General features: G+C 35.5%; 1 protein-coding gene across 1 annotated transcript in view; it reads left to right on the top strand.

Moving 5' to 3' along the window:
* Window positions 1-27,500, top strand: part of DCC (DCC netrin 1 receptor) — a gene marked incomplete at both ends in the record, with an annotated part of 1,196,613 nt that overhangs the window by 722,213 nt on the left and 446,900 nt on the right. The window contains 2 exons of the mRNA XM_080714768.1: window positions 254-408; window positions 3,507-3,627. Coding sequence (XP_080570894.1) covers window positions 254-408; window positions 3,507-3,627 — 276 coding nt within the window. The remainder of the gene's footprint in view (window positions 1-253; window positions 409-3,506; window positions 3,628-27,500) is intronic.

Raw genomic sequence — 27,500 nt, 5'->3', positions numbered from 1 at the left:
TTAAATATGTTGGCTTTTCCTCAATATTCCTCATTTCCTTGTGTCAAAACATCATTAACTGCAACTATGTAACTGTATTTGGGGTACAGAGGTGAAGATATATTCTACACTAGTTCCTATATAATCATCTAAGAGACTGAATGATTTGCATTACAAATATTTTCTATCCTAGAGCAGTGTTTTCAACTCCATGAAGACTCGGGCATACAGTTTCACATCCCCACTCACTCACTGTTTTTTCCTGTCTTTGCAGTTCCGCCATGGTTTTTAAATCACCCTTCCAACCTCTATGCCTATGAGAGCATGGATATTGAGTTTGAGTGCGCAGTCTCTGGAAAGCCTGTGCCCACTGTGAATTGGATGAAGAATGGAGATGTGGTTATTCCTAGTGATTATTTTCAGATAGTGGTAATTATCCTTTTTCACCTTAGCTTCACAATCCCATTCATTGTATATTTTTTTTCTACTTGATTTTCTTTCCTAGGTAAAAGGTTCCTATTGGGAATTTGTATGATGTATTAAGAAAAGTATCCTAAGAAAGTAGATAAATTTTTTACTTCTACTTCTTGAGCCAAAGAATAATCAGACAATCTAGCACCCTTACTTTATAGAGAAGGCTTTAAATTAAACAAAGAAACAGCACAGGACCCAAAACATGCCAAGTATTCTCTTGGAATAGAAATTATAACCTCATTCAAACTGTATTAAGCCAGCATTCTCTAATTTCTTTGACTTCTGCCAGTTATAACACATTTTTGTTATGATTTTGGTGATCTTACTTTTAGTAACATAGACTTCCTTTATTCCTTATTTTTCTGGAGAGTACCAGATGATCCTACATAAAAATGGATGATGGAGACAGGAATCGTTATCATGACACTAATAAAGAGGCCATGGAATCCCCAAGTTCACATTGCTTTGTAACTTTCAGCAATGGATAAAACTGAATTGAATTGAAGCTAGAAGCAATAGTTCTTATAGATCCCTATGAGTTTTAATTTGTGTTTTCCCTCTTTCCCTGTGGGAGATAATAGGGATACTGGTATCATATTCACTGAGTATGGTTTGCAGGGAGTGCTTCATGCCTACTAATACTGTTTTGGCTATTACCACCAGATTGAATTGCTCACTTGAAAATGCTGCATGAAGCCGGGCATGGTGGCGCACGCTTGTAATCCTTGCGCTTGGGAGGCTGAGACAGGAGGATCACACAGGTTCCAAGCCAGCCTCGCTACTTAGTGAGGCTCTCAGCAACTTAGTGAGACCCTGTTTCCAAATAAAATGTAAAATAGGTCTGGGAGTATAGCTCAGAGGTAGAAAGCCTCTGGGTTCCACCCTCAGTACCACAAAAGAAAGAAAGAAAGAAAGAAAGAAAGAAAGAAAGAAAGAAAGAAAGAAAGAAAGAATAAAAGTAGAGCAGGGAATGTAGCTTGGAGGTCAAATGCCCCTGAGTTCCATCCCCAGACCCACAAAAAAAAAAAAAATGCTGCATGAAAACTCAGGTATAGGTTGCCATCAAATGTTTCTTTTTATTTTAGGCATATAAATATATAATATAGAATGCATTTTTCAAATATTGAGGAACTTTGCAGCAGAAGGTTTTAGGTCCATTTATCTTGTGTATGAGAAACAGTCTTGACCTAATCAAAAACAAGCTGTCACAAAACCCAGTAATCTAAGCAGGATAGACCATGAGGATAAACATCCTGCAAAGCCAGGTGCAGGACCTCCCTGTCACTGTCTCTGGTTGCCAAATACCTCTTTTACAATCAGACAATTCTCAGAACCTCTGTAATCTCTCTGCACATGTCTTTTTGGCACATTGAAAAGGTGTGTGAGTGTCTGTGTGTGTGTCTGTGTGTGTGTGTGTCAGTGTGTGTCAGTGTGTGTGTGTATGTGTGTGTGTGTGTGTGTGTGTTACTGAGCATTGAACAGAGAGGCATATTGTCTCTGAGCTATACTTCCAACCCTATTTTGTTTAAAACAGGGTCTAGCTAGGATGCTGAGGTCCTCATTAAGTTACTAAGGTTGTGTTTGAACCTGTGATCCTCTTGTCTCAGCCTTCCAACACGCCCAGCTACTATAAAAATTCTTAAAGAATAAATCCATAAATCATATCTATCACTTTTATTATCACCATTCTTCACTGTTAGTCACATTTTTAATTGGTTGGGAATAAAGCAAGAGAGGGAAAATTTAGCTTTTGAATGCCACGCTAATCCATTACTTCCTTTAAATGCAATGCAATTTCCACTCCCACTGAATTAAAAATGAACTGCTATTGGAAAAAAATTTAAAGTGTTGTATATACCCCAAATATATGCCACTTGCATATAAAAGAAATCATTGAGTGCCTTTAAAGACACATGATAAAAAGCAACATTTATCTTTTCTACATTGAGTAATCTTTTTCCCAGCATGACTCACTACAGCTAACTTATTTAAATGCTTCTTAAGGTAAAAGAAAATGTATGGTATTTGCCTTATTTACATTAAATTGTGTTTAAAATATTTCCTTGATAATTCCATAAATCTGAGAGCTATCATGCTTTCCACATATAGCCCTGCTCTCACACAGCAACTTATAAGAGAATTGTTAATTAGAAGTTACCCAGCTTTATCTAAGAATTTTACATCAGCCGAGAATTGACTACAAGACACTAAAAACAATTAAGAATTCCCCATGAGGTAATATTTATCTCTTAATGACTTCAGGGGAAGTGATTTAACACGTCTCACTTACTGAACTAATTCTTACACTAATATTGAAGATAAACTGAGTTCATATAATTAAATGCTATCTCCAGATCATTTTATCATCCATCCTTGAAAAAGATGGTGGCTTAGTTTATATAAAAAAGAAATTAGCATTGCCATATTTCATATATGGATTGCCGCAGGTGAAACAGTTTGGCTATAGAACAAGAACCACATGGGAATAAGATAGCCACTGTATCTGTCTCTCTAAGCCCCTACAATGGTATACGTTAAAGCAATTACCATTTGTAAAGGATTTTCAGATATTTCCTGTGTAAACACAAAAAAATCTAAACTAGATTTCTTATCTTTAGAATTTGCAAATATCAGTGCTTTCATTGCCATTTATTTTGCTTTGTTTATCCTGAGTAACTATTAAGAGCAACTTCCTTCAGTAAGTAGAATGATGAGATTTCTTTTAATACCAATCTCTGTTTCTTCCATACCCAAAGAAAGGCTTTTCTTTTGACTGCTCATAGGGATAGGGAGGGTGATGTGTATTTTTGTGGAAATATTTTCATTGGCGAATTAGGATGAGTTTTGATACCCATTAAATAAGAAGAGATATTGGGACGGCATGATATTCCCCAGGAGTTATAGTACCTGTCTGTGGGGCTGGGAACCTTTTGGGCTTTCTTCTTGTTTCTTCTGTGATGTTTTATTATATTTTTGTGGTCTGTGTTCATTTTGTCACCTTGAATGTTATTTTTTCTCTTTCTAAAAAATCTCATCTCTTTTTTTCTCCCTAGGGAGGAAGCAACTTACGAATTCTTGGCGTAGTGAAGTCAGATGAAGGCTTTTACCAGTGTGTGGCTGAAAATGAAGCTGGCAATGTCCAAACCAGTGCACAGCTCATCATCCCTAAACCTGGTAAGAGAGTGGGCACTTTCTGGGAACCTTGGTCATAGTTATTGACAAGCCACTTGTGAAATTTATGTTGTTTTTTTTGTGCCTCCATGTCAATATGAAATGATTCATTTAAGCAAGCTGTGCATGCATGTATTCCTTCTAGCAACTTTTATCTACCTTTTATCTATTTATCTTTAAGAAAATGAAATCATCATGAAATAAATAGGGTCTCTGGTTTTCAAGAAAACAAGCATGGAATTAATACTGTGTCTTTTATGGGCTGCCTTTCTATGCTATAACTTTGAAATATAAGACATATAAGCATATTATAGGTTATGTGTAAAGTTAATTATATAGGTGTGTATACACATATATGTATTTATATGTAAGGGCAATACATATTTACATATACTTTACATATCCACAAAAATTGGCAGAAAAACAGCATAAATAACCACTTAAAAGCAAAGCCATTTTTCTCTTTCTTTAAAGAGATTTTGATAAATTGATCTATTTTACTACAATTGATAAGGCATTTTACTTTGTTTTATAGTCTTTAGAAGGCTTAGTATGGTGAAGTGTTGAAAACTAGCATAAATTTATTAGGGCTGTCACATAATATACCCACGGCCACATAATTCCTTCTAGGGGAGGAGGGAAAGAAGGCAGAAATAATGAAGGGTTAAGGAAGAATGGATGAATGGACTGCTTGGATGCTCTAAAATATTTAACATTTAAGAGGTTTAAAAACATTTTTTAAAAGCAGAGACTGAACATTTGTTTACGTAGATCCAAATGCTATTAAATATTAGTATTTTCTTTAAAGAGTTTTCATATTATTTTAGGTAAATTTCAACACTTTTAGGTCAGTTTCTTCTTCCTAACATGGCTCATTATTTTCTTAATATTATTTCTATGAAGTAATTTTAATAGAAAGTAAGAGAAATACATGAAATAGTCATACATTTATTTTAATCATTTAAAATGTTTCTACTAAGTTCTTATATTTTGTGTATGCCTGGCTATTTTCTTGAAGACTCATAATAAAGCTAATAGAGATGAAAATCTTTTTCTCAAAGGGAAGAAAATATAAAAAATTACCTAAAGAACAGTAGTCCCTGTTAATAAAGGGGCAAACCCAGGCGTGGTGGCGCACACTTATAATCCCAGCATTCAGGAGGCTGAGAATGGAGGATCACAGTTCGTGGACAGCCTCAGCTAGTACTTAGTGAGGCCCTTTGCAACTTAGTGAGATCCTGTTTCAAAATAAAGAATAAAAAATAGGGCAGGTCGAATGCCCCTGGGTTCCATCCCCAGACCCACATAAATAAATAAATAAATAAATAAATAAATAAATAAATAAATAAATAAATAAATAAATGAAACCATCTAGAAATAAAAAGGGACAAATATTTCTTCAAAAGCCTTATTTCTCTGATGGACAATGTCTTTTCCCTCCACTTAATGTGCTGTGTATGTTAGTGATACTTAATTGGTGCAACTACATACATGCTCATCTGAAGAAAAAGTAATGGATAAGCAGGAGAAAAGAAACATTTGAAGTCAGGGTCTGTAGTCTGAGTCATGCTCTAAAACCTCACCACAGAATTGTGAACTAATATAGCCCCCCCTTAAGCTAAAACTGGCTATTGCACAAGTCATAGAACAAGAGACTTCTAGTCAACCTGATTATTCAGCTTAGGCTGCAAAGCAGAGAAAAATGTGCTAAGTTGTCTCATATTTTTAAATGAATTAGAAATACTGCTGAGTGCTACTGAGATCCAGTGATCACCCCCATGACTACTTGTAGGAATGGAGGACTCTTAGAAGTTCTGGAATTCATAGAGTTAGAAGGTGTCAAGGCATTTTCCTCTGACAAAAGCCCACTTGTATCCAGGTGTGGTGGCACACACCTGTCATCCCAATACACAGAGGCTGAACCAGGAAGATTGAAGGTTGGAGGACAGCCTCAGCAAGTAGCAAGACTTTCAGCACCCTAGCAAGACCCTGTTTCAAAACAAAAATATAAAATGGACTGGAGATGTAGCTCATAAGTAGAATGTAGGTTTAATTTCCAGTACCATAGAGAAAGCTCGCTTGTGGATATACCAAGAAAATTTTTGAGACAGATTGTGTGCATGTATGTGTGTGCACGTGTGCGTGCATGCATATGTGCATCTGTGTGTATATGTGTGTGTGCACCTGTGTGTATGTGTGCGTGCACATATTCATGTGCATATTGCTGAGAAATGATTACAAGCATGGAAAATGGACAACATACATGATGCTGGCGGAGAAAGGAGAGCTCACCAGCGGGAAGAAGCTGTATTTTCACCCTTAGGAAGAACAAGGGTCTGAGATCCATTTGAAGAGATCAGAACTGAAAGTTTTTGATAAGATTCTGCTTGAGAGGTCCCGTCTACAGTGACTACTACCCCAACCAAAGGATATTAGAAGTATACGGTTGGAGATGGAGCCAGCCTGGAGACCGGAACAGAAGGCAGCCAGAGAATGGCTTGTCCGTGTCTGGTAGGACCCAGGGAAGGATTTCTATGTTGGGGTATCTCGAAGAACCTAAAAAATTGCTCCATAAAAAACAGGCAGAGAGCACATGCTAATCAAATGGTCTTTGTCTCTTCATTTCAAACCAATACTCCCTCTTTGAGCCTGGAGAAACTCTAGGCAAAGGGAGGAAATAACACCCTGGAGAATAAGAACATAGACCACAGACATTACAGACCTTTAGTCTCATGCCCTCTTTGGGATGTAGGGAGAAGCCTTTTGTTGAAATTTAGTTTAATATTGGATTTAAATTCCACTTGAGTAGGGACTACAGAGCCCTATTGCTGGTGGACGCAGATTAAAACAGTGTAGCCACTTCTTGCCACTTGTAATGTCCATCAATCTCTTTTGTGAGCTGAAGACAGTTATATTCTTGTTAGGGTTGTTTCTTTTAATTAGCTTTTTTTTTGTGGGGGGAGAGTGAGATGTTGGCTAACGACCTTTTTTTCTAAATGAAGGAGATTATCCATAACTCCAAATCCATTAGTGGGTAACCTGGAAGAAATGTGTTAACTGGCCAGTGTGTTTGTGTAGTTTGAACATGTGCATGTGTCTATCACAGTTCCTACTGTAGTAGTTTTCATTTGTTCTGTTTTGTTTAACAGCTGAAGGTAAAGCTTCTTAAATAACTCCAGGTAATCCCAGGGTCAGGTGATTGCTTGAAATTACAAATGGTGGGAAGATAGATCTGACAAGATGTGTTTGGAAGCAGGTAAAAGGAAAAATGAAGCTGTCTTAATATTCCAGTCGTTCAGCTCATTCAGAAACTCCATTACAGACATACAATTTCACTAATACCCGGAAGCCCCATTTCCACTAGCAGACCTGTGATTGAGGTACATTCTGCGGGACCCTGATTCATTTGATTCTGTGTGACCATAAGGGAACTAGAACTCCTAGGTAGAAATGTTGCTTGTCTCCTCACTACATCCACATTAGGAGAATCCTGATCATTCATTCTTCTTCCATTTAGGTGGTAGGGAATCGTCAGTGACACTCTTGGTCAGTATTCCTTGTATTTGGCATTGGATTAGAAAGAAAGGAAAAGAAATGAAGACAAAAACCTAAAAATGTGACAGGACACCATTGTGATTGTCTTACATTTCCCCTTTATAAGTGATGGATTGCTTTTTCCTGGCTATTTAATCAGGTCTTCAACTAAGGCCACTCCAATCACTCAGAGATGCAGTGTAGGCTGTGCGTGCAGATGGTGGAAAAAAACAGCTATAAATATAAATTAAGCAAAGAGGCTGACTGTGGTGGGAAGAACATAAGCCTCTCTGTTTAAGTTTTGACAATAAACGGTCACCATATATTTCGAGGCACATTGTGGCTTGCATGGCCCAGCTGTTCAGCCTTGGCCTGTCCACAGGCTTGTAGCTGAGAGTTACTCTTGGCAACCATAGCAATCTGCTCACACTGAAAGCAGACAATAACCTGTTCAAGCCAGTGTTCATTGTTGGTGGATATTTGCATAAGTCTAATGAAGTTTCAAAACAGTCTTTTATATGTAGCTATCCATTCCTTCTTTAGCAATTAGTGACTTAAGAAATAAACATACTCTGCTTAAATAAATTGAGTTAATGGCTTATTTTTCTTTTCAGAAAATAAGTTTAGGAAAAATATTTGAAGTGTGTGCCTTATAAAATGTGAAAAATATACAAATTTTCCTTAAGTAAAGATCAAGATCAATGGCATTTTAAACACCATTTTAGTATAAAAGTTGCATTAATAATGGTAATTTGCCAACACTGTAAGAACATATGCACAGTTCCATTCTGCCATCTGTCTATGTATATATCCAACACGCATATGCATACACACTCACACACAATAATGCACATGTGCAGGCACAGAAAATGGCCTCTTTCACAGTACAGGCTTCACATGAACATCAAAACTACAGAGCCATGTCCTGGTGAATGCATGTTAAACAGCATAGCTCCTTTATGTCATTTGTGAAGTCTATTAGTGCCTTCTAATAGCTGGGAGAAGAGTTTCATTTTTGTTGTGGTTGTTTATTTTACTTTTTTTATTTTTGAGGGTAGAGTGGGATGTTGGCTAAGAAGACTTATTTTTTTTTTCTAAATGAAATCGATTAGCCATAGTTGCAAGCTCACTATTCTATGAACAGCCTGGCAAAATGTGTTGAGTGGCTGGGTGTGGTGGCTCATGCCTATAGTCCCAGTATTTTGGAGGCTGAGACACAAGGACTGCAGGCTTGAGGTTAGCCTCGATCACTTAGTGAGACCATCAGAAATTTAACAAGATTCTATTTAAAAAATAAAATAGGACTGGAGTGTAGCTCAGAGTTAGAATACCCCTGGATCCAGTTCCTAGAACAAAAAAAAAGTGTTTAATGTCACAAAAATAAGAAGTTTCAATAGCCAGGGTTGAAAACTGCTAAGGAGTAAGTTAGGATCTCATTGGCATAGCAGACAATGATCAATTAATTATGCTTCTTTAGTCACCATCCACTAAGCTCAAGTGTAGATCTGTAGATTGGTATTAATTAAATGAAAGAGACTATTTGTTAGCTGAGTGGAGGAGTTAGCAATTATCTGGGGATGAAGGCTAGGTAAGTTAGGAGAAAGACAAAAACAAATAATATAGATAGACTATATCAGTTATCTCTGAATGAGTTATTCTGATCCCAGCTCCTGGGTAGCATTCAATTCCTTCATAGCATCTGCAGTGAAAGGTAACTGGAAATAACTGACTATTGAGCGGAGAGCTAAGGTTAATGGAACTGGAACCACACCTATGACAGGAGAATATGTAGGCTAGAATATAACTTAATGATATAAATGGGCAAAGAAAGAACAATCTAATCACAGGAAGAAACAATGCATTCCTCATATTGTACTATGCACAAAAAAGTGTGAGAAAAATCATATAAGCATAGCATAAATGCTGCTATAAATATTTTCTAAAGTGTAGAATTGCTTGGGCAAGCTGCCAAAATATGCCTTCCATTCAAGAAACAAATATGGAATTTGTGTCTCATGTTAATATTGCTTATTTTCTAATGTTGAGCTTAATTTCTCTCTCCCACATTAGTAGAAAATAGAGTTGCACTAAAGTAGGGAAATATTTGGTTAGACATTTAGAGAAATAAGAACTGTTATCAATTACCTGTCCGTTCTTGAAAAAGGTTACTGATTGCAAATGGTGTTGGATTTTAAACTTTTTACTAAGACAGTATATCATATACCCTAGGATTAGCAAAAGATTTAAGTCTGGTCATGAATGTCAAGATAAGAATTCATAAGTTTGCTTTTGAGACTTGTTCCTTATCAATATCAGAGGAATATCGAGAAATTCCAATGAGCAAGAGGACTATGTATCTGCATATCCATATAATTGTAATATTGAATGCCGACAATACTGTTTCTTACTTAAGGTTGACTTTTGCATAATAACTTTCTGGGAATTATGTGAAGCATTGAAAAATTATAGACAGTCTTAACATGTCAAGATCCATTAGAAGCCAGGAGTGGTGGTAGACACTTGTAATCCCAACATTTGGGAGGCTAAGACAAGAGGATCACGGTTTGTGGACAGCCTCAGCTATTTATTGAGGTCCTTTGCAACTCAGTGAGACCCTATTTCAAAATACAGAATAAGAAATAGGGCTGGGGGTGTAGCTCAGAGGTAGAATGTTCCTGGGTTCCATCCCCAGTACTGGGAAAAAAAATCTATTAAAATTTAATTTTTTAGCATCATCTCACATATCACATATAAAATAGGATACAACTAGAGCTAAAGAGATACATTCTTAATTTGATATTAGTCATTGGTGGTTAATTAAGTTTATTATTTGCCTCTTAATATCTGAAGAGTTACTGTGATATAAATGTTTAATTGTATTTAGTGTAGGATCAAATTGTGTCTGGAGTTCTACAAATAATTCAGAAGTGTCATCGTCCATGTACTAGACTAGTATGCAGGCAGACCCAAATTAAAAAACAAAACATTAAACAACTTCCTCACACAAACTCAGATGTTTACTAAAACTTCAAAATTTCTCTTTAGAGTTCCACTATTGAGTTTAAATGAATAAAAGCACAACTCAACTTGCCTGGTGTTGTTATATATGCTGGTAATCCCAGTACTTAGAAGGCTAAGACAAGAGGATCTCGTATTTAAAGTCAGCATCAGCAATTTAGCAAGGCTTTTAGAAACTTAATGAGACCCTGTTTTCAAATGAAAAATAAAATAGGGCTGGGGTGTAGCTCAGAGATAAAATGTCATTGGGTTTAATCATCAACACAACAAGCAACAACAACAAATGTACAACTTAGTATTCTTGAAACATATTTCCGTGGTGGTGATATAGCTCATAAGCTTTCTCAGAATAATTTTCATTACAAACCTGGGCAATTAATTGCAGCTAAGAAAAGAGGATATGTAATCAATTGTTTTCAAAGTGCTTACCAAATTCAGCATATATGACCATACATTTATTCAAACAATTAAAAATTATTTGTGCTTGCTAAAGTAAAATAAAGATAAAAGGAAAACAATTTATGCTCTTTTTTTCTACTTTAGTCTCTCACCCCTTACAGAAATGATATCAAAATATCACTTTGCTGGACATGGTGGCACATGCTTGTAATCTCAGTATCCGAAAGGCTGAGACAGGAGGATTGCAGAGTGAAGCCCTCTGCAGCTTAGTGAGACCCCATTTCAAAATGAAGAATAAAAGTAACATTTTTCTTGGGAGTTCATTGATACCTTAGGTTTGGCATAAATGAGTCATTTTATCTTTTCACATATAATATTTTCTTTTATTCCTTTTATTTCTTTCATTTTTAATGGTACTTTCTACCTATGAGATACACCCCCAACCCTATTTTATTTTTTAGTTGCTGAGGGTGACCTCAAACCTGCAATCCTGCTGTCTCAGTCTCTCCAATACCTCGATTGCAGGCATGTACCACTACATCCAGCTAATATTTACCTATTATAGGAGATGTGTCCATGTCCAATACCCACGTTCTAACTCAGTTTTTTAAAAAAATATATCAGAAATAGGGTATATTTATAAACTGATTCTTAACCTTTTTTAAGTCATTCTTCAGATGCAAAATGCAGTAGATAATTGCCTCAAAGATTTAGTGCAATGAACGTATTTAAAAGGGGACTTGTAGGCTATAAATTGTAACAAAAATGTTAGCTATTGCAAAGTCTTCTGTTGGCTTTTTTAATATCAAGAAAAATAACAGGTATTTATTAGGATGGATAAAATGATAGTTTCTTCTATCACAGTTTCTTCTATCAAGAAAGTAACTAAAGAGAAAGTATTTCGATGGCAATGACCACTTAAGTTAAATTTTTACCCCAGTTATCAAGGTTAAAGAAAAAGTCTCAACCCAGAGTGACTTCTAGTGCAGAGATCTACAAACAGGTTTGCCCCATCTGTGTAATGACTTTCTCATCTAGTTCTGTGTAGTCAGAGGTTTCTCAGCAAATAAAAGCTTGTCATTCATCTTGTCCTTCATTCAGCATGTGCTTCCAACAGGAAGCTAGCTCAGTGCTAATCAAGAGGATACGGCTATATGGCAGACGTTGAACCTAGAAATGAATTCTGCAGTAATATGACATGTACTGAAATCAGTGATAACTACAAATCCATACAATATAGAAAACATGATAGATTCATAAATATTGATCACACCACATATTTTGCTGGTAAACGCACAGAGATGTCATGATCTTAATTCTTTTTCTTTTTTTACATCTACAGTATAAAAGTGGGGGGGAAAGTTCCTTTTTACATTGAATCCAAATGTCTTTCACTTTTTATATTTTGACTTTTTTCTGTAGATCAGTCATCCTTGGATAAGATCTGTGGATACCAAAACATAAACATACACACACATATAGTCCGCATATCCAGAGAGTCATATGAATTCACATGTAGACGTATTTCTCACAGGCTATCAAAAAATTTTAAGCTACCAGTGTAATAACTTGGAAGGGATATATGCAGTTTCATAGCTAAAATTATATAAATATGATTATTAACTGCCAAAGTGATCACATAAGTATTGATATGACTACATTGCAAAATATGCACATAGTTTGGAGGATAAATTATAAGGAAAAAGGCCTCAGATGAATACAGGGGAAGCTCTGAAGCCAGAATGGCTCTTGAGGGCCTTCATTTTTCAGCGAAAGGTGTTATTTTGAGTGTAGTGGCTCTACTGGTTCAACAGGATAGGGAGCCATCGGCAGCAAGCCTCCCTCCAGCAGGAGGAATGAGTGTTATAACCCTGCAGAGGAGACCCGGTTGTTGTCCACCATATCAAAGACACAGTGCCATAGGCATACAAATACTACTTACTTCAAAAAATAAACTCTAGCAGCTATTCTAGTTGCCTTTCTGCCTGTTATTCTTATTCCCTGAAGAAAAAGGACCACATCTACTTCTGTTTCTTGTGTTCCTTTATTCTACCAACTGGGGGACATGGAACCTATACTGGTAACTTATATGAAGTATATGCTGCACCCTAGAGAAAGGCATATCCTCTTTTCAGGGTTTTGTCAACAATCTGATTTCTCAATTGCACCTCCAAAATGTCAAGTGACTACAAGATGATAGAGCCAAATTTGAAAACAAATATTGAGTTTTTATTTTTGCTTGCTAAGTGATGCACATTTATGCTGAGCCAGGGCTTTACAATCAGATATTAATTCACTTCTCCCAGTAACCTAATGGGGGAAGATAAGTATTCTTCCCTTTGTGGATGGGGAAACTATTGCAAAGGGAAGTTAACTGACTTGTCAAATGCCACAGAATAAACAAGGGATCTGACTTTCCAAACTGCTTTCTTAGACATGTATTGTGATGACTCTCAAACCATGCTCCATCTACACAAGGAACTCCTCATATGCCTGGGTCAAGCTTCAGCCTTGGGTACCATTAGTCCAGTTTGGAAATAACTAATAAAGGAAAAGAGCCTGAGATTTATATTACTTTCTAAGATTCTGCCATCTGAAAGATATCTGTACAAATTCCCAAAGTGCCACAAAAGCCATTGCTAAGTATGGACTAATTATTTTATGTCTTAAGAGACTTACAAGTGAAAATCATATATGCCCTACTATTCAGGAGCTCATAGAAAGTAAAATTATTTTTATGAACATCATAAATTATAATATAATATATAATTATTTATATGTTTGTGATGCTGGATATTAAACCCAGGTGCATTCTTCCTCCATGCTATACCCCCAGCTATATATTTTTAAATTTTTTATATATTTAAAATTTTATTTGTTTTGAAATAGTCTTGTTAGTCTGCAGAAAGTGTTACTACATTGCTGAGGCTGTCCTTGAACCTGCAATCCTCCTGTCTCAGACTCTAGACTACTGGGATTACAGGTGTATGCCATGACCAATGATATACCTAGTCTTAATTATCATATACAATTAAGCATAGTGATTGCAGTGTATATTAATTACATATTAGTTATAGAATACCCAGGAAATGTGTAAAGACTCACAAAACAGAATGCAAATTGCAGGTAATAGATGTCATTTAAGGAAATTTTAATTCTTTAAGTTAATACTCTTTCAAGTCTAACATAACCAGTGCTTGATGTACTTTTATTTGGTTCTAATTCTACTTTACTAGGATAGTAGTGCCATTTGTCACACAAAATGACAAGAATTCTATTGTGTTAAAATGCTGTTCCACTTACTGATTTATTTGTTCTTAGTTTTAAGTAAAAAGTTTCAAGTTACAAAATAGGTTTAAATGAAAAAATAAAAAAAAATTCTTTCACAAAGAGTGTTCACTCAGAGGACTGTAACCTACAATGTACTTTCATAAAAATAACTACTAATAAATTAATAAACCTCAATGTCTACTATTTGATATGTAAAACTTTCCTTGTTATTTTGTATTGACAATTACCCAGTATGAATACATAAGTACCTCCAACCTTCCCTGATAACACTGACAGATTGTAGTCCTTCATTTAAATGGTTGAGTTTCATATACTATAGAATGTGAGAAAATTCACTTGAGATCTAAAAATAACTCATCCTCAAAAAATGTACATTACTATAAATTTTCAAAAGTCACACAAAAAGACAGTTTCTCATAATTCTTGATACTTTTCAAGATCAGTTTCTATTTCAAATAATGATCTAACTTTTTTTCTTTTTTTAATATTTTTATTGGTGCATTGTATTTATACATCATAATGGGGTAAAAATACTTGTGTAGACTTAAATTCACACAGCACCCATTAAGCCCCCACCCAGTCCCCACCTCACTCCCTCCTCTTCCCTCCCACCCATGCTTGGTTTAGTGGTTGACTTCGATATGAATAAGTACATCGTGCACTTTAAAGAGTTTCCTTCTCCTCCCCTCCCTTCCCCACAGTTAGGCTGCCTTATTTGCTCCTCTATAGGATCTCCTTTTTCACCTGGAGCTTCTCCTATGACCCCTTTCACCCTAGCTTTCACATATTAGGGAAAGCATCAATTCCTTACTTTTTGCGACTAATCTCGCTTAGCATAATGTCCTCAAGATCCATCCATTTCCCTGAAAATACTGAAATTTTATTTTTTATTTTTTTGGCTGAGTAAAATCCCATTGTGTACATATCCCACAGTTTTGTAATCCATTATCCATTGATGGACATCTTGGGTGGTTCTGTAGTTTGGCTATGGTGAATTGTGCAGCTATGAACATAGATACACATACATTAATTTGGTAGTTTGGTTTCCTTTCTTTTGGGTAGATACCCAGAAGTGGTATTGCTGGATCATGGTAAATTTGATCATGGTAAATTTAAAATAAATTCTTTTGAGAATCCTCCATACTGTTTTCTAAAGTGGTTGCATTAATTTGCAATTCCACCAACAATGTTTTAGAGTTCCCACTTCTCTACATCCTTGCCAGAATTTGTTGTTGTTTGTGTTTTGAATGATTGCCATTCTAGTTAGAGTTAGGTGAAATCTCAGGGTAGTTTTGATTTGCATCTCTTTGATTGCCAATGATGTTGAGCAATTCTTCATGCATTTATTGGCCATTTGAATTTCTTCTTTCGTGAAGTGTCTATGTAGTTCTCTTGCCCATTTTTTGATTGAATGATTTTATTTTTTTTTAGTGTTGAGTTTCTTGAGTTCTCTATATATTCTAGATATTAGTCCTCTATTGGAGGAGTAGGTGGCAAAAATCTTTTCCCTTTTTTTGGTGGTACTGGGGTTCCTGGAAACCCTTCTACCTTCAGCTCTACCTCTGGGCTCTATTTTATACTTTATTTTTTTTGGAAACAGGGTCTCTTAAGCCAGCACGGCTGGCTTCGAACCTGTGCAATCCTCCTGTCTCTTCCTCCCAAGCCCGGGGATTACAAGTGAGTGCCACCACGTCCAGCCGTATGATCCAACTTTTAATCAGATAGAATATTGTTTGGTTCTGAATGGTGTCAACTGAGCGAATGTATATGAAATATGCCAAAGCAGAGCAGACTCTTTTGAACAGTAAAGAATGATTCTTCCTTCAAGTAATTTTCTCCTAACATTATGATAGTGATTAGGAAGAATAAAGAAAAAATATGCTATGTAAATAATTGTGTAATCCTTTCTTGTCTTATCTTCTTAATTTTTTAAATTTAAATTTGAACCTTTGATCCCTATACTGATAAGATAGTAGAATTATTATCATTTGTGTCTAAGTAGGAAATGACCCTTGGAAAAATTAAATTGAGAGATGGAATAAATACCTTTTGACTTCTCTAGATCAGGAACAGTAATGAAACCTCATATTTAGTATATAATTTTTTGCATGTAAATCACTATTCAAGAAGAAGTTATTTCTACTTTTTCCTAGTATGATAAGGAAGTTTTGTATAGAACACAACAATGTTGTAAATAGGGCACAACAATGAGTTTCAGAAGTACGTAAATGCAAGATACAGAGAGAACATTTTGTGGGGATCAGAGGAGTTCATCATTGTTGATATGACAGCTGATCTCAAATGGGCTTCAAAATAGAAATGTGGTTTTGCCAAGCTCTCTAGAAAGACAAAAAAAAATGGCTGGTTAAATATTTACACATAAAGCATAAAAACACAGAAAATAAACAAAAGTACATGTTCAGAGAATTGAAAGTGGCTTGGTAAGGCTGGAGAGAGATGAGGAGCTTGATCATAAAGTATCCTTTGGAATATACAAAGAAAACTGGACTTCATATCTAGGATATGTGGGATATCGATGGCTTACATATAGTAGATGGGTATGTTTCTATTTATGTTAAAAATAATTTTGGATGGTAAGGGCAGAGGAAGGCTGAGGTTAATTAATGGAAGAGCTACATTCAAGTATGTGTATACATGTGAATATAACATTGTTAATCTGGACACTCAGTATTGGGAAGGAGAGAAAAAGGAAGCGGGGGAAGGGCACCAAGTACTGTGTGAATATATGCCATTGTCAACGTGATCCACGTTATGATGTGAGACTATAGTGCACCAATAAAAATCATAATAATTCTGGAATTAATATGGGTAATTACAAGTGGATTGGCAGTAGCAGCAAGAGGGACTGGACATAGCACAACTAGTTGGGAAAGTGATAAGCAATGAGCTGAGTAAAAGAGACTACTTTTACTTTTTTTCTACCACCATAGTAGAGAAAGAGCAAGTGGGTTTATTTGAAAGTCTTTAAAAGTTGGAGATGGTTATTAATACATATTCATAGATATGTTAGAAACCTGGAATGATTTCTAGATTCTTGACTAACCAAATACATGGTGAAGTTATTATATAAGACTGACTTAAGTCTATCTGCACAGAAGAGCCCAAATTGGAAGTTCCTTGTGAGCCCATTTCTCCCCCATCTGGGCACTTTTAGCACCTAGATTAAGGCAGACTTTCAATGATTCATGAAGGGCTGAAACACAAATACTTTGTTCTGCTAGTTAATTGATAATGCTTTATATAAACTCTGATATGGTAAAAGACAAAAGAAAACAAGTAAATAAAAGATCCCAAAACCTATAATTGAAAAGCTTGTGGTTGAGTAAGACAAAATTTATAGGCTGACTGAAAAGCATATGTTGCTTTATGTATCAGATAGATTGGAGAAAAGATGAATGCAGGATATTTTGCAATATCCTGAGGGGAATAGTTATGGTCTGAACTGAGTGGCAACTATGCTCCTGAAGAGAATGATGAATTCAAAGAATAATATGAAAGAGGAAATGGTTAGCCGTTTGCATTTGAATTGAAAAGCAGCTTTTGATGCTGGCTGGGAATGCTGTAAGTTATTGGCATCGCTGATGGTAATGAAAAGCCTAACGGAGAGCATGACAGGGCCTTATTATGCATCCTTAGTTCCTTGATAGGATATAAGTGAGTCATTCTCCTACTGACGAGATGATTTCTCCTTGCTGGACATATTTTACCCAGCTTTGAGGAAGGAAGTCAAGGTATTGCCATCTTGGAATAACAAGCTAAAAGGATTATGCATTAACATGAGATAACTATGAGTCCTGTCACTGCAAAGACTGGAACATATTGATTTGATTAGCCCTTAAATATCAGAAGGTAGGAATGATCACATCTTCTCTCTTCTCTTTGTCTCTTCTTCTGTCTTTATAAGGCACAGATTAGAAATGAGAAATAAATTAGTAGAAGGAGTTAACTTTGGCTTTCTGCCACCTAGAAATAAAATCTATTTAATTTACCCTTACTCTCCTTAGTATAGTGTTAAATATAGATTAAATAGTTGAATATGGATTTAGGTAATGAGTTCTCAAATTGATTTTCCAGAGTGTGCTTGTTTAAGGAAATAAACATCTGTTTACTATGGCTTAAATCATGAACCTCTGTGTGGATTTTTTTTTAATAGAATGGATAGACCTTCTTAAAAATGATAATAGAACTTACCTGTGATCATTTTGCCATCCTAATATTTTTCATGCTCATGAACTCATGAATTAAAAAAAAATGAAACAATGACATAGAGTCTTTAACTATGTTCCAGAAGAAGCAGACTCTCTATTGGCTATCAATGCTAATGTCTTATCTGAGTGACAAGATTTAAAAAATAAAATGTAGGAAAAATCTTTGTGAAACTTCCACTTCTTATTCCTTGTTCACAAAAGTCATATGGACCTTATTAAAACATTAATTGCCTAGCCTGAGATGTATGCAGCTAATCTGTAAAAGTCCTTGCAAGTCTGAAGATGAATCTAGAGGTGTTTCTTTTAACTAAGCTTCCTACTTCCCTATCTCTGGTGGCCAAATCTGATATAATTGTAATTGGTGATGGGATGGCAAAGTCAGTGTCAGCCAATCATTCTAGGAATGGCTACTAACATTTGTAATTATAATGTCCTTTATTCTGATTTAAATTCAACTCTGTCTTCACATTACCATTCTTTCCCTTCACACATAGAAATTTGGGTGTGGGGGTTGGAAATAGTTAAGAGACAGGGTTTTTACCTTCTTGAAAGCTATACTTTTTTATCGTCTGTACAGTTTCTCTAAGGCACTATAGACAGGGGAGACCAGCTATCAAGAATGGTAATTTACAATCTAAAAGTACTTAATCTAAGTTCTGCCCTTGTCAAAGGACAACACATTGGTCCCCGTGCAGCAGTGATGAGAATTTTATTTCAGCCTAAGTTTCAATTGGGGCTTTCAATAGTATTCTTTAAACTACCATCATCCTTAGCAGTTTATGCAATGTCCAGGTCTTGTGGGTCTTTAATATCAGTCTACTTTTAAAATAAGAATCACTAAACATAATATAATCTACATGTGAAAACCTGTCAACTCACATTACAAGCATTAAAACAAAAAATTATTATAGGGCTATGGCTGAATTTAACTTTATTATCAATCACTTCTTCTGGTAATTAAAATTTAGCTCTACAAAAAGAACCTTTCTCTTGGCAGTCTTTTCTCTTGACTGAGAAGTATTTTCTACTCTAAAATTATATACCTTAATTTCTACTTTCACATCTAATTTTATTTCCCCTGTTTCAAGCAAAAATTCATAGTTGAGAAATATAATACTTTTGTGTAAAAATTGAATCAGGTAGCCAAAAACTAGTATAAAGTTATAGAAAGCATTTATAAATTTCTTTGCTTAGTAACAAATTATAGGGAATTTTAATGACATTGTATGCATTTTAACTTCCTAACTATAGGCATCGTGCTTTGAACTCTGCTTACCAACCCTTATTTAATTTATGAGATCCCTTAATAGGTAATATCCCTCTCATATTTTTCATGTGATTGGTTTACATTGGCTTTATCTTGCTTCAGAAGACACATGGCCTAACCTTATTATCTCTGGTTTTCTGGCATGTGATTAGCTAACTAGCGCTGTCTACTACTTCACTAAGTCTTTATTCCCTCATTCCTAATATTCTTTTTATACTTGTTTTTGTGCATCCTTTAAGTCAGCACCTCTCTGGCATATGTATATATGTATGTATACATATACATACATATATATATATATATATATATATATATATATATATATAATCTTTTAAGACTCAATCATTCTTTCCTCCATTCCAGATTCTACTAGAGAGTAATTCTGATATCCTGTTTTCACGTTTGCCTTTTTTTCTGTTAATTTTTCCTATGCATTCTTGAACAAAAAAAAAACAAAAAACAAAAATCATTCTACCATCACATTTATTATTCTCTGCTACTTCTTTTTAGCACCATTCTGTCTGCAAACCTCAATTTCTTATGTTCTATAAATGTTCCATATAAGAATGACAGCTAGTGGGCTAGTGGGCTAGAGATTGGTATACCGATGACCAAGGACAATCATGATAACCTGTACCTTATTACTGTAAAAGATATCAGCTTTCTAGGTAGTCTTGGAAAGGGCTCAGTTTCTGATATGTGGAACTTGTAATATCAGATATAATGTGGATGATTAGCGAAAGGAATGAACAATTAAAAGTATATGCAGCATATTGGGTCAGGTTTCCTCTAAATTTATAGAACTGTGGAGAATACCAAAACCTGAAAAAATTATTAATACTCATTTTTCACTGACCCTTTGTTAGATTGGCAGTCTAAAATATTACTTCCTGAAATGGTTTATCCATGATTGGTAAGATTATATGTATACTGCTTTTTACAATGTCTACATTTACTCTGCTTGCTATTAAAAATAAATTTCAAGGCATAACAATATAAATAACTTATGTGATAGTTTTCTATTTGACAGCAGGTAGAAACTTTTTTTTTTAGTTTTCTGTTTCCATGTGTATACAGGTATGATTAAAATTTTGAGGCAGTCATGTCAGTAGTCAAATTCATCTAAGAATACAGAGTTTCAAGGCTTGGAGGAAAACTGTGAATGGCCACAGGAACAGCAGCCAAAATCGTTGCTTATAGACACGTTCTGCAGAAGAAGCATCTGACCATCAAAGAATGAACATAGCCGTGGTGGAGTTTTACTCCATTACCTTACTCAAGCCAAAATATTTCTCAGAATTTCATTTTCTTCATACTTCTGAGATAAAGAAACTTTTAAAATAATGTCCTGCAAGTAGATATAAAGAAATCATCATACTTCCTCATCTTTTGGCTTGGTTCAGGGCATGGGTGGCCATTCTCCTGCAAGCTCACCTGCCAACAACCCCTGTGGGGCTGCCAGATCTTCTCCTTCTCCAGCTCCAGGCTGAGGCGTGTATTGATGTCAGTGCTGAAGATGTGCATGATTGACATGGATTCCAGAATCTCAACTCAGATTTGCAGATTTGAGCTTGTACTTGATCTCTCCTGCTCTGTCCAACTTTCCAGCTTCCTGCACCCTTGAGTCCAGGCTCAGGAACCAGACTCAAAACAGTAGCGTTACATTCACTGCACATCCAGCTTCTGCCAGGTGCCCTATCCAACCCTGTGATAGCTCCTCCTGCCTATCATCTTGATGTTCTGATCCTTCTCCAACCAATGCAGGGAGATAAAGTAGAGGAAATGAAAGCAACTGTGAAACTCATGAAGTCAGTGAGGGACTACTGAGGAGAGATGCCCTAATGATTTACACACACACACACACACACACACACACACACACACACACACACGTGCGCATTTATTGGTGCATTATAGTCACTCATCAAAATGTAGCTCATAGTGATATTGACACACATGCTCATAACACTTAGTGAGCTTCTCTCCTTCCTCCCCATTCTCCTCCTTTTCCATACAAGATATTGAGATTGGCATCAGTACTCTCACATACGTAGACACTGTCAACAAAAGTGTTTGCCTCCTTAATGTTCTCTCTCCCCTTTGCTCTTCCCTGAGCCATTTCCCTTGCTCCACTGGGATTTCAACTCTACTATCTAAAGCCTCTCTTGTATCCCAATTACTGTCTAGCTTTTGCATATGAGAGAAAACATATAGCCTATCATTTTCTATGACTGGCTAATCTCATGTAACATAATGTTCTCCAGGTCATTCATTTTTTCTGCCAATGCCCTAAGTTTACTAAACTTCTTTATTGCTGAGTAGAATTCCACCTGTGTATATATCATAATTTCTAATACATAAACAATATTTCTAAATATTCTGATATTTGTGTTCATTTGTTTAAGTTAAAACTAAAGATTCTCCTCATCTATTGGACTTAGGAACTCTAAAATATGACTCCAAATCGCTAAAGATCCCAGAAAGAAATAAATAGAATAACCATTTCAAGGAACGTTAAATAAAGGAATTATCAACCAAAGTACATACCTTGTATGTACCTTTGCATGCAGACCACAAAAGAGAGTGCAATACAGAGGGATTGTTCACAGTTGAGGCTGTTACATCCTTTAGGTCAAAGAAGGGACTCATGGAAGTAATCACTGGGTTGGGAAAACAGAGACCCTTTCAAACTGGGATTTTTTTTTCAGTACTGGGGATGGAACCCAGGAGCATTGTACCTCTGAGCTACACCCCTAGCCCTATTTTTTTAGTCTTTATTATTTTTCAAACACAGTCTCACCGAGTTGTAAAGGGTCTCACTAAGTAGCTAAGGCTGTCCACGAACCGTGATCCTCCAGTCTCTGCCTCCCAAATACTGGGATTACAAGCATGCGCCATCACTCCTGGCTCTCAAAGTGGGATCTTTTGAAGAGCATTGGTCTGCAGTGAGGGGGAACAACTAGTCTAAGAGAAACTTATATGCAAATAGAAAGGAATATCCAAACTCACCCTTATCTCTTCATCTAGATTCCAAATTCACCTTCCTCCCTCATTCAGATGTCTTGTAAGTGCTCTCATTGGAAACACTCAAAGTCATAGCTCAAGGAAGCCTTTTGAGAGGTCTGATAAACAGTCTTTGAGGGGCAGAGATGGGGAGAAAAGGGACAAAATGCATCTGCACAAAGTTGAAACACCGTCGGCACAGGGTCTTCACTTCTTCAAATCTTGGCCTTTTGCTACTTGAGGAAGTTTGAGAAGGAAAGATGTTTGCAGTAAATCACAAATTCATAGAGTAAATAGTCATACAGATAGTGCAGTGTCTTCCTCCTCGACCAAGGCAGTTCCCAGCCTCATTCCTGGCATCTTTGAATATAGTCTGTTGCACTGAATATGTAACTACAGTTGGTCATCAGCTAATCTTAAAATAGGAAGCTTGTCCACGTAGGCCCAGTATAATCATAAAGTCCAAAAAGTAGAAGATGGAGGCCACAAAGAAAGTCAAAGGGATGTGATAATGATTCTCATTCTTTAGAAATGGAGCAGAGACCCACGAGCCAAATAATGTGGGCAGACAAGCTTCTATTTACTAGAAAAGGGAAGGGGATGGATTCATCTTTAGCACCCAAACAAAGAAACAGAGCACAGCTGATGTCTTGATTTTAACATGGTGAGAACCACACCAGACTACTTGACTACAGAACTGCAAAATATGGACTATTTTAAGAAACCAAGTTTATAATAATTTGTAGCAGCGTAAAGCAATAAAAAACAAATGTATTGTGTTCATGTTTCTTGATTTACTTTTCCCTCCTCTTTTTAATCACCTTGGCAAATTCTTCTAGGTGTTGTACAATATTAAGCAAATGATGATTTTTATGTAGTATTTGGGACTATCATTGCCAAGAAACTATCTTGGTATTTTACAAGAAGACGTATGAAACTATGAAAATGAGGGTTTCCTCTGTGACTCTTATTGTAAATAGGAAGAGCATTCCTACCAGGCTGCTAGAGGTTGGCTCAGTACTATAAGCTATACAGCGTTTGTTTTGAAGTTATCACATTTTCTGATGCTATATTGAAAACCTCATTAGAGTCACATCACACATCTTATCATTCTAAATGAGACCTACATAGATAATATTTCCATACATACAGCAGAAAAACTTACAAAACATTTGGTAAGTTTGTAATACTTGGTGAGATGAATATATTTAATAAGAAATTCTATCTAGCTGTGCATTACTTTTAATAAATATGACCAGACACCCTTCATGGCAGTGTGAATAGCTTAGCCATCTCTTTTACAAAGAAATCCAATATATCTACTTTTATATTTTAAAATAATTTTCCCCTTTCCTCTTCTCCTATCTCCTCCTCTCTAGAAAAGGAAGAAATAAATGGGTGAGACATCCAAGAATTTACTCTTGGTGTCTTTTGTTTCTCCAGTAAGATAAGACTATTTTACAGCCAGGCTGTATAAGACTTTCATGTCCAGAGATGCTTTTGCCTTTGTAAGTCTCTTTTTTCATAAAATTATATTTTGTAACTACTTTGGACTGAAGAAAAATATAATTCTGCCTGGATTATATTAATTCCATCTTGCTGATTTCAAAAGAAGTTTAGAACACCTTTATGGTCCCCTAAAAGTATCTGACCCTTGTCACTGTGCTTATGGCCAATGGATGTCAGCCCATTATATAGTCAGAGTTCTAACTAACTGGCCTAACTTTTAAGTGCTTTGAAGTTATTTGTTTAAAAAATCAGTGAATTGATTTTTTATCCCAATTTTCATATTATGTAATTACTTTTTAATTTTAGATAATTTTATGTCATAGGTATATTTAGTCAGGTTAAGTCAATTTTAATCAGTGGGAGCATCCTTTTTATTAATATAATATTACCATAGAGGAATTTAATATTTCATACCCATTTTTTATTCAAACAGCAGCAAACATTTGAGCTCCGACAATCTCTAACTCCTCCTTTATCACTCACACTTTATATTGTTCTAGACCTTATGTTCTGACACAAACATGTATGTTGTTTAAAGGTACTAAAATGTTGAGAAATCTTTTTTTTTTTCTAATGAAAACAATTATTCTTAATTTACCTGTGATTTCACTTAGAATAATAAAATGTCTGGCTCTTTCATAAATCAAGGTATATGAGAAAATATTCTTAATAGCAAACATATCTATTAAGATGTATATAGTTATCTATATTATTTATTTATAAAGGCAAATAGATTTTTTTATAATTGACAATTTTTGCAGTACTGGAAATTAAACACAGGGTAGTCATTCTACCTCTGAGCTAAACCCTGGGCCCTATTTTATTCTTTATTTTGAAACAGGGTCTCACTAAGTTACGGAGGGCCTCACAAGTTTTTGAGTCTAACCAAAAATCTGCGATCCTCCTGTCTCAGCCTCCCAAGTACTGGGATTACAAGCATGCACCATTCCTGGCTGTTATCTATATTATGTAAATAGCCAATAGAACACTGAATATTAGCTCATGAGGCTACTATGTTCTCTCACTGGATATCTAAAATCATTTTTTTTGAGCTGCTAAAGGTTGGCTCAATACTATGAGCTATGTGGGTATGGTTGAAAGAACTGGTATTTAGAGGGATGCTTTCAGGAATGTGTCATACTTTCTGATATCATTTTGAATAACTTATTACTGTTTCATCACACATCCAGGTCTCTAAATGAGATTGCATTATATAGTATTTACCAACATTCAGCAGTGGATGTTGGCTCTGGCAAACAAATAAAGGAAGACCACCTGAGAAATTTCTCTGCAACAAGTTTTGTATTCTGACCTCAGAAAAGAAAGCTTTGGACATGTTAACAGGACAAATCAGACAAATCCCATCTGTCTGATCTTATTAGGATACCTTTAGGATTTAAATTCTGACCTTCTATAATTATTGACACCTATTCAATTTATCTTTCCATCCATAGCCAAGCCCTACGACAGCTGCTAGGGCACATGTAAATACATCACTGTTGCCAGCACCGGTTGATTGGCATTCATGCTTGAGTGTCTTTTTTATTTTCTCCTTGGCTGCTGGGAGTAGCCTGAACAGCACAGAGACTAAAGAGCTTCATCTATTAGGCATGACAGATTTGTATTCAGCGGTAAACGCCTGACCTTGCTCCACTCTCTCATCCATTCCCATCATCCTCTCGCCAGATGAAAGAGTCGGCTTCACTCCTGCTTCCTGGCTGTTTCCTTGGCAACGATAACCGAGTCAGTCTAAGAGAATAACTAACAGAAGAATACCTTGATATTGGGATTAGACACTTTAAAATAAAAGTCATCATCCATAGAATTATAAATAAAGGATGCTTGAAATTGGGATTTTAAGACAATACCCATCAGTGACATTATGATTTCCTTGTTAACCTTTCTCTTTGAAGTGATATTTACAAGTTTTTCTCGAGATATTTTAGTGTAAGGCCAGAGTATTTAGGCTCCTTGTATCCATTTGAGATCTATAATAAAAGTGGATTAGTTTTGTAATAAAACTTGTATAGCTTTAGATGTTGAATTTTATGGATAGGAGAAGATATATACAGACAATGAACATCTCAACTAGAAGGAAGAAATTTGTAAGAAAGTATGTACTATCTATTTTTCTCTTTTATCTTCTAAAGGTAATGTACCTTTTTAAGAATTGTGCCCATAAGATCATAAACTTACACGTTTCATTTTTCTTTAAGATTTTGTTTCTTTTAGCCCCAGTTCTTACTATCTGAAATATTCATCAGCATTCCTGTTTTGTATTACTTTTTGACATCACATCACAAGGTTGTCAAAAGCCTCAGAGTCCCTGTGGAATTCTGAAATTTGCAGTGAAATTCATAGCATTAGTTTGAAGTAAACCCATAAATTGTTCAGTGAAACTTTGCTGAAATTTTGTAGAATATTTTCAGATTATTTTATGTTCTACTAAGAATGCCAGCAGCAAATAGATCCAATATAAAAAGTTCCAGCAGAGAGTCCATAGGATATTTAGATAAAATCTATCCTATTATGGACATCTCAAATTGCTTCATAATTATCTATTAGTTTTTCCTTTGACTCAAAGAAATTTATGTGATTTTAGTTATCTAAATTTTTATTATTCTAATGTCATTTTAATCTTAGTATTTATTGTAGCCTTTTAACATTGTGAGAACTTAATTAGGTCTAATAAATAATAGAGAATGGCAATAATGTGATACTCTAGAACTCAGTATTAAATGAAAGCTTAGCACTACATATGAGTATGTGTTACTATTACTACAAATTATGAGCATACAGTTAACTTCTCTTATAATAATTAAAGTGACAGTTGGCAAAATATTTTAACAAAGCTCATTTATCTGTTTTCTAATTAAAATATAATTCCAGACACTTCCACTCATGTTTAATGCTCCTGATTGCAGTGGACATCCTGATTTGCAATCTTTTTATAACAAATAAAAACATAATTTTCTTCTAATTTTCATGGCTGATGCTTATTTCAGGAGATACACTTAGGCACAAAATAAAGCTTGAACAAGGTGAGCACCCCTAGGTACTGTGTCAAATGTAGGGAAGAGTGCTCTTGTCTTCAGAAGACATGCAGTTGGAAGGTCTGTTTACATCCCATGAGAATCTTCTCTGTCACAGAGGAAGCAGCTGTCTTTGCTGACAGAATCACCAGGGTAAATGTTTCAAGCAGTGCTCAGTGCTTTAGCCTTGTTCTAAGAAAATGAAACAATACTATATTAGTTTTTATTACTTCTCTAACTTACTACTACAAATTCAATGGCTTAAACCAACATACATGCATTAGCTTAAGTTCTTTAGATAATGAATCTAAAGTTAGTCTAACTGGGTTAAAGTCAAGATATCACTGACTGTCACTGTTCATGGCCCCTTCCTCCTGTTACCACATACTCCTGCTTCTTCTCTCCTGACCCTGACCCTCCTGCCTCTTCTTCTGAAGACTCTGTGATTGCATTGGGCTCACCTGAAGAATTCAGGTTAGTCACCACATTGTAAGATCCTTAATACTGCAACATCTATAAAGTCTCTTTTACTATGTAAGTTAATATATTTATAATTTTCAAAGATTCGGATGTGGTTTATTGATTCTCTCTCTC

The sequence above is a fragment of the Muscardinus avellanarius genome, assembly GCF_963383645.1.
Source record: "Muscardinus avellanarius genome assembly, chromosome: 17".
Taxonomy (NCBI): Eukaryota; Metazoa; Chordata; class Mammalia; order Rodentia; family Gliridae; genus Muscardinus; species Muscardinus avellanarius.
Note: the sequence above shows the minus strand (reverse complement) of the source record. Positions and strands in the feature narration are given on the sequence as shown.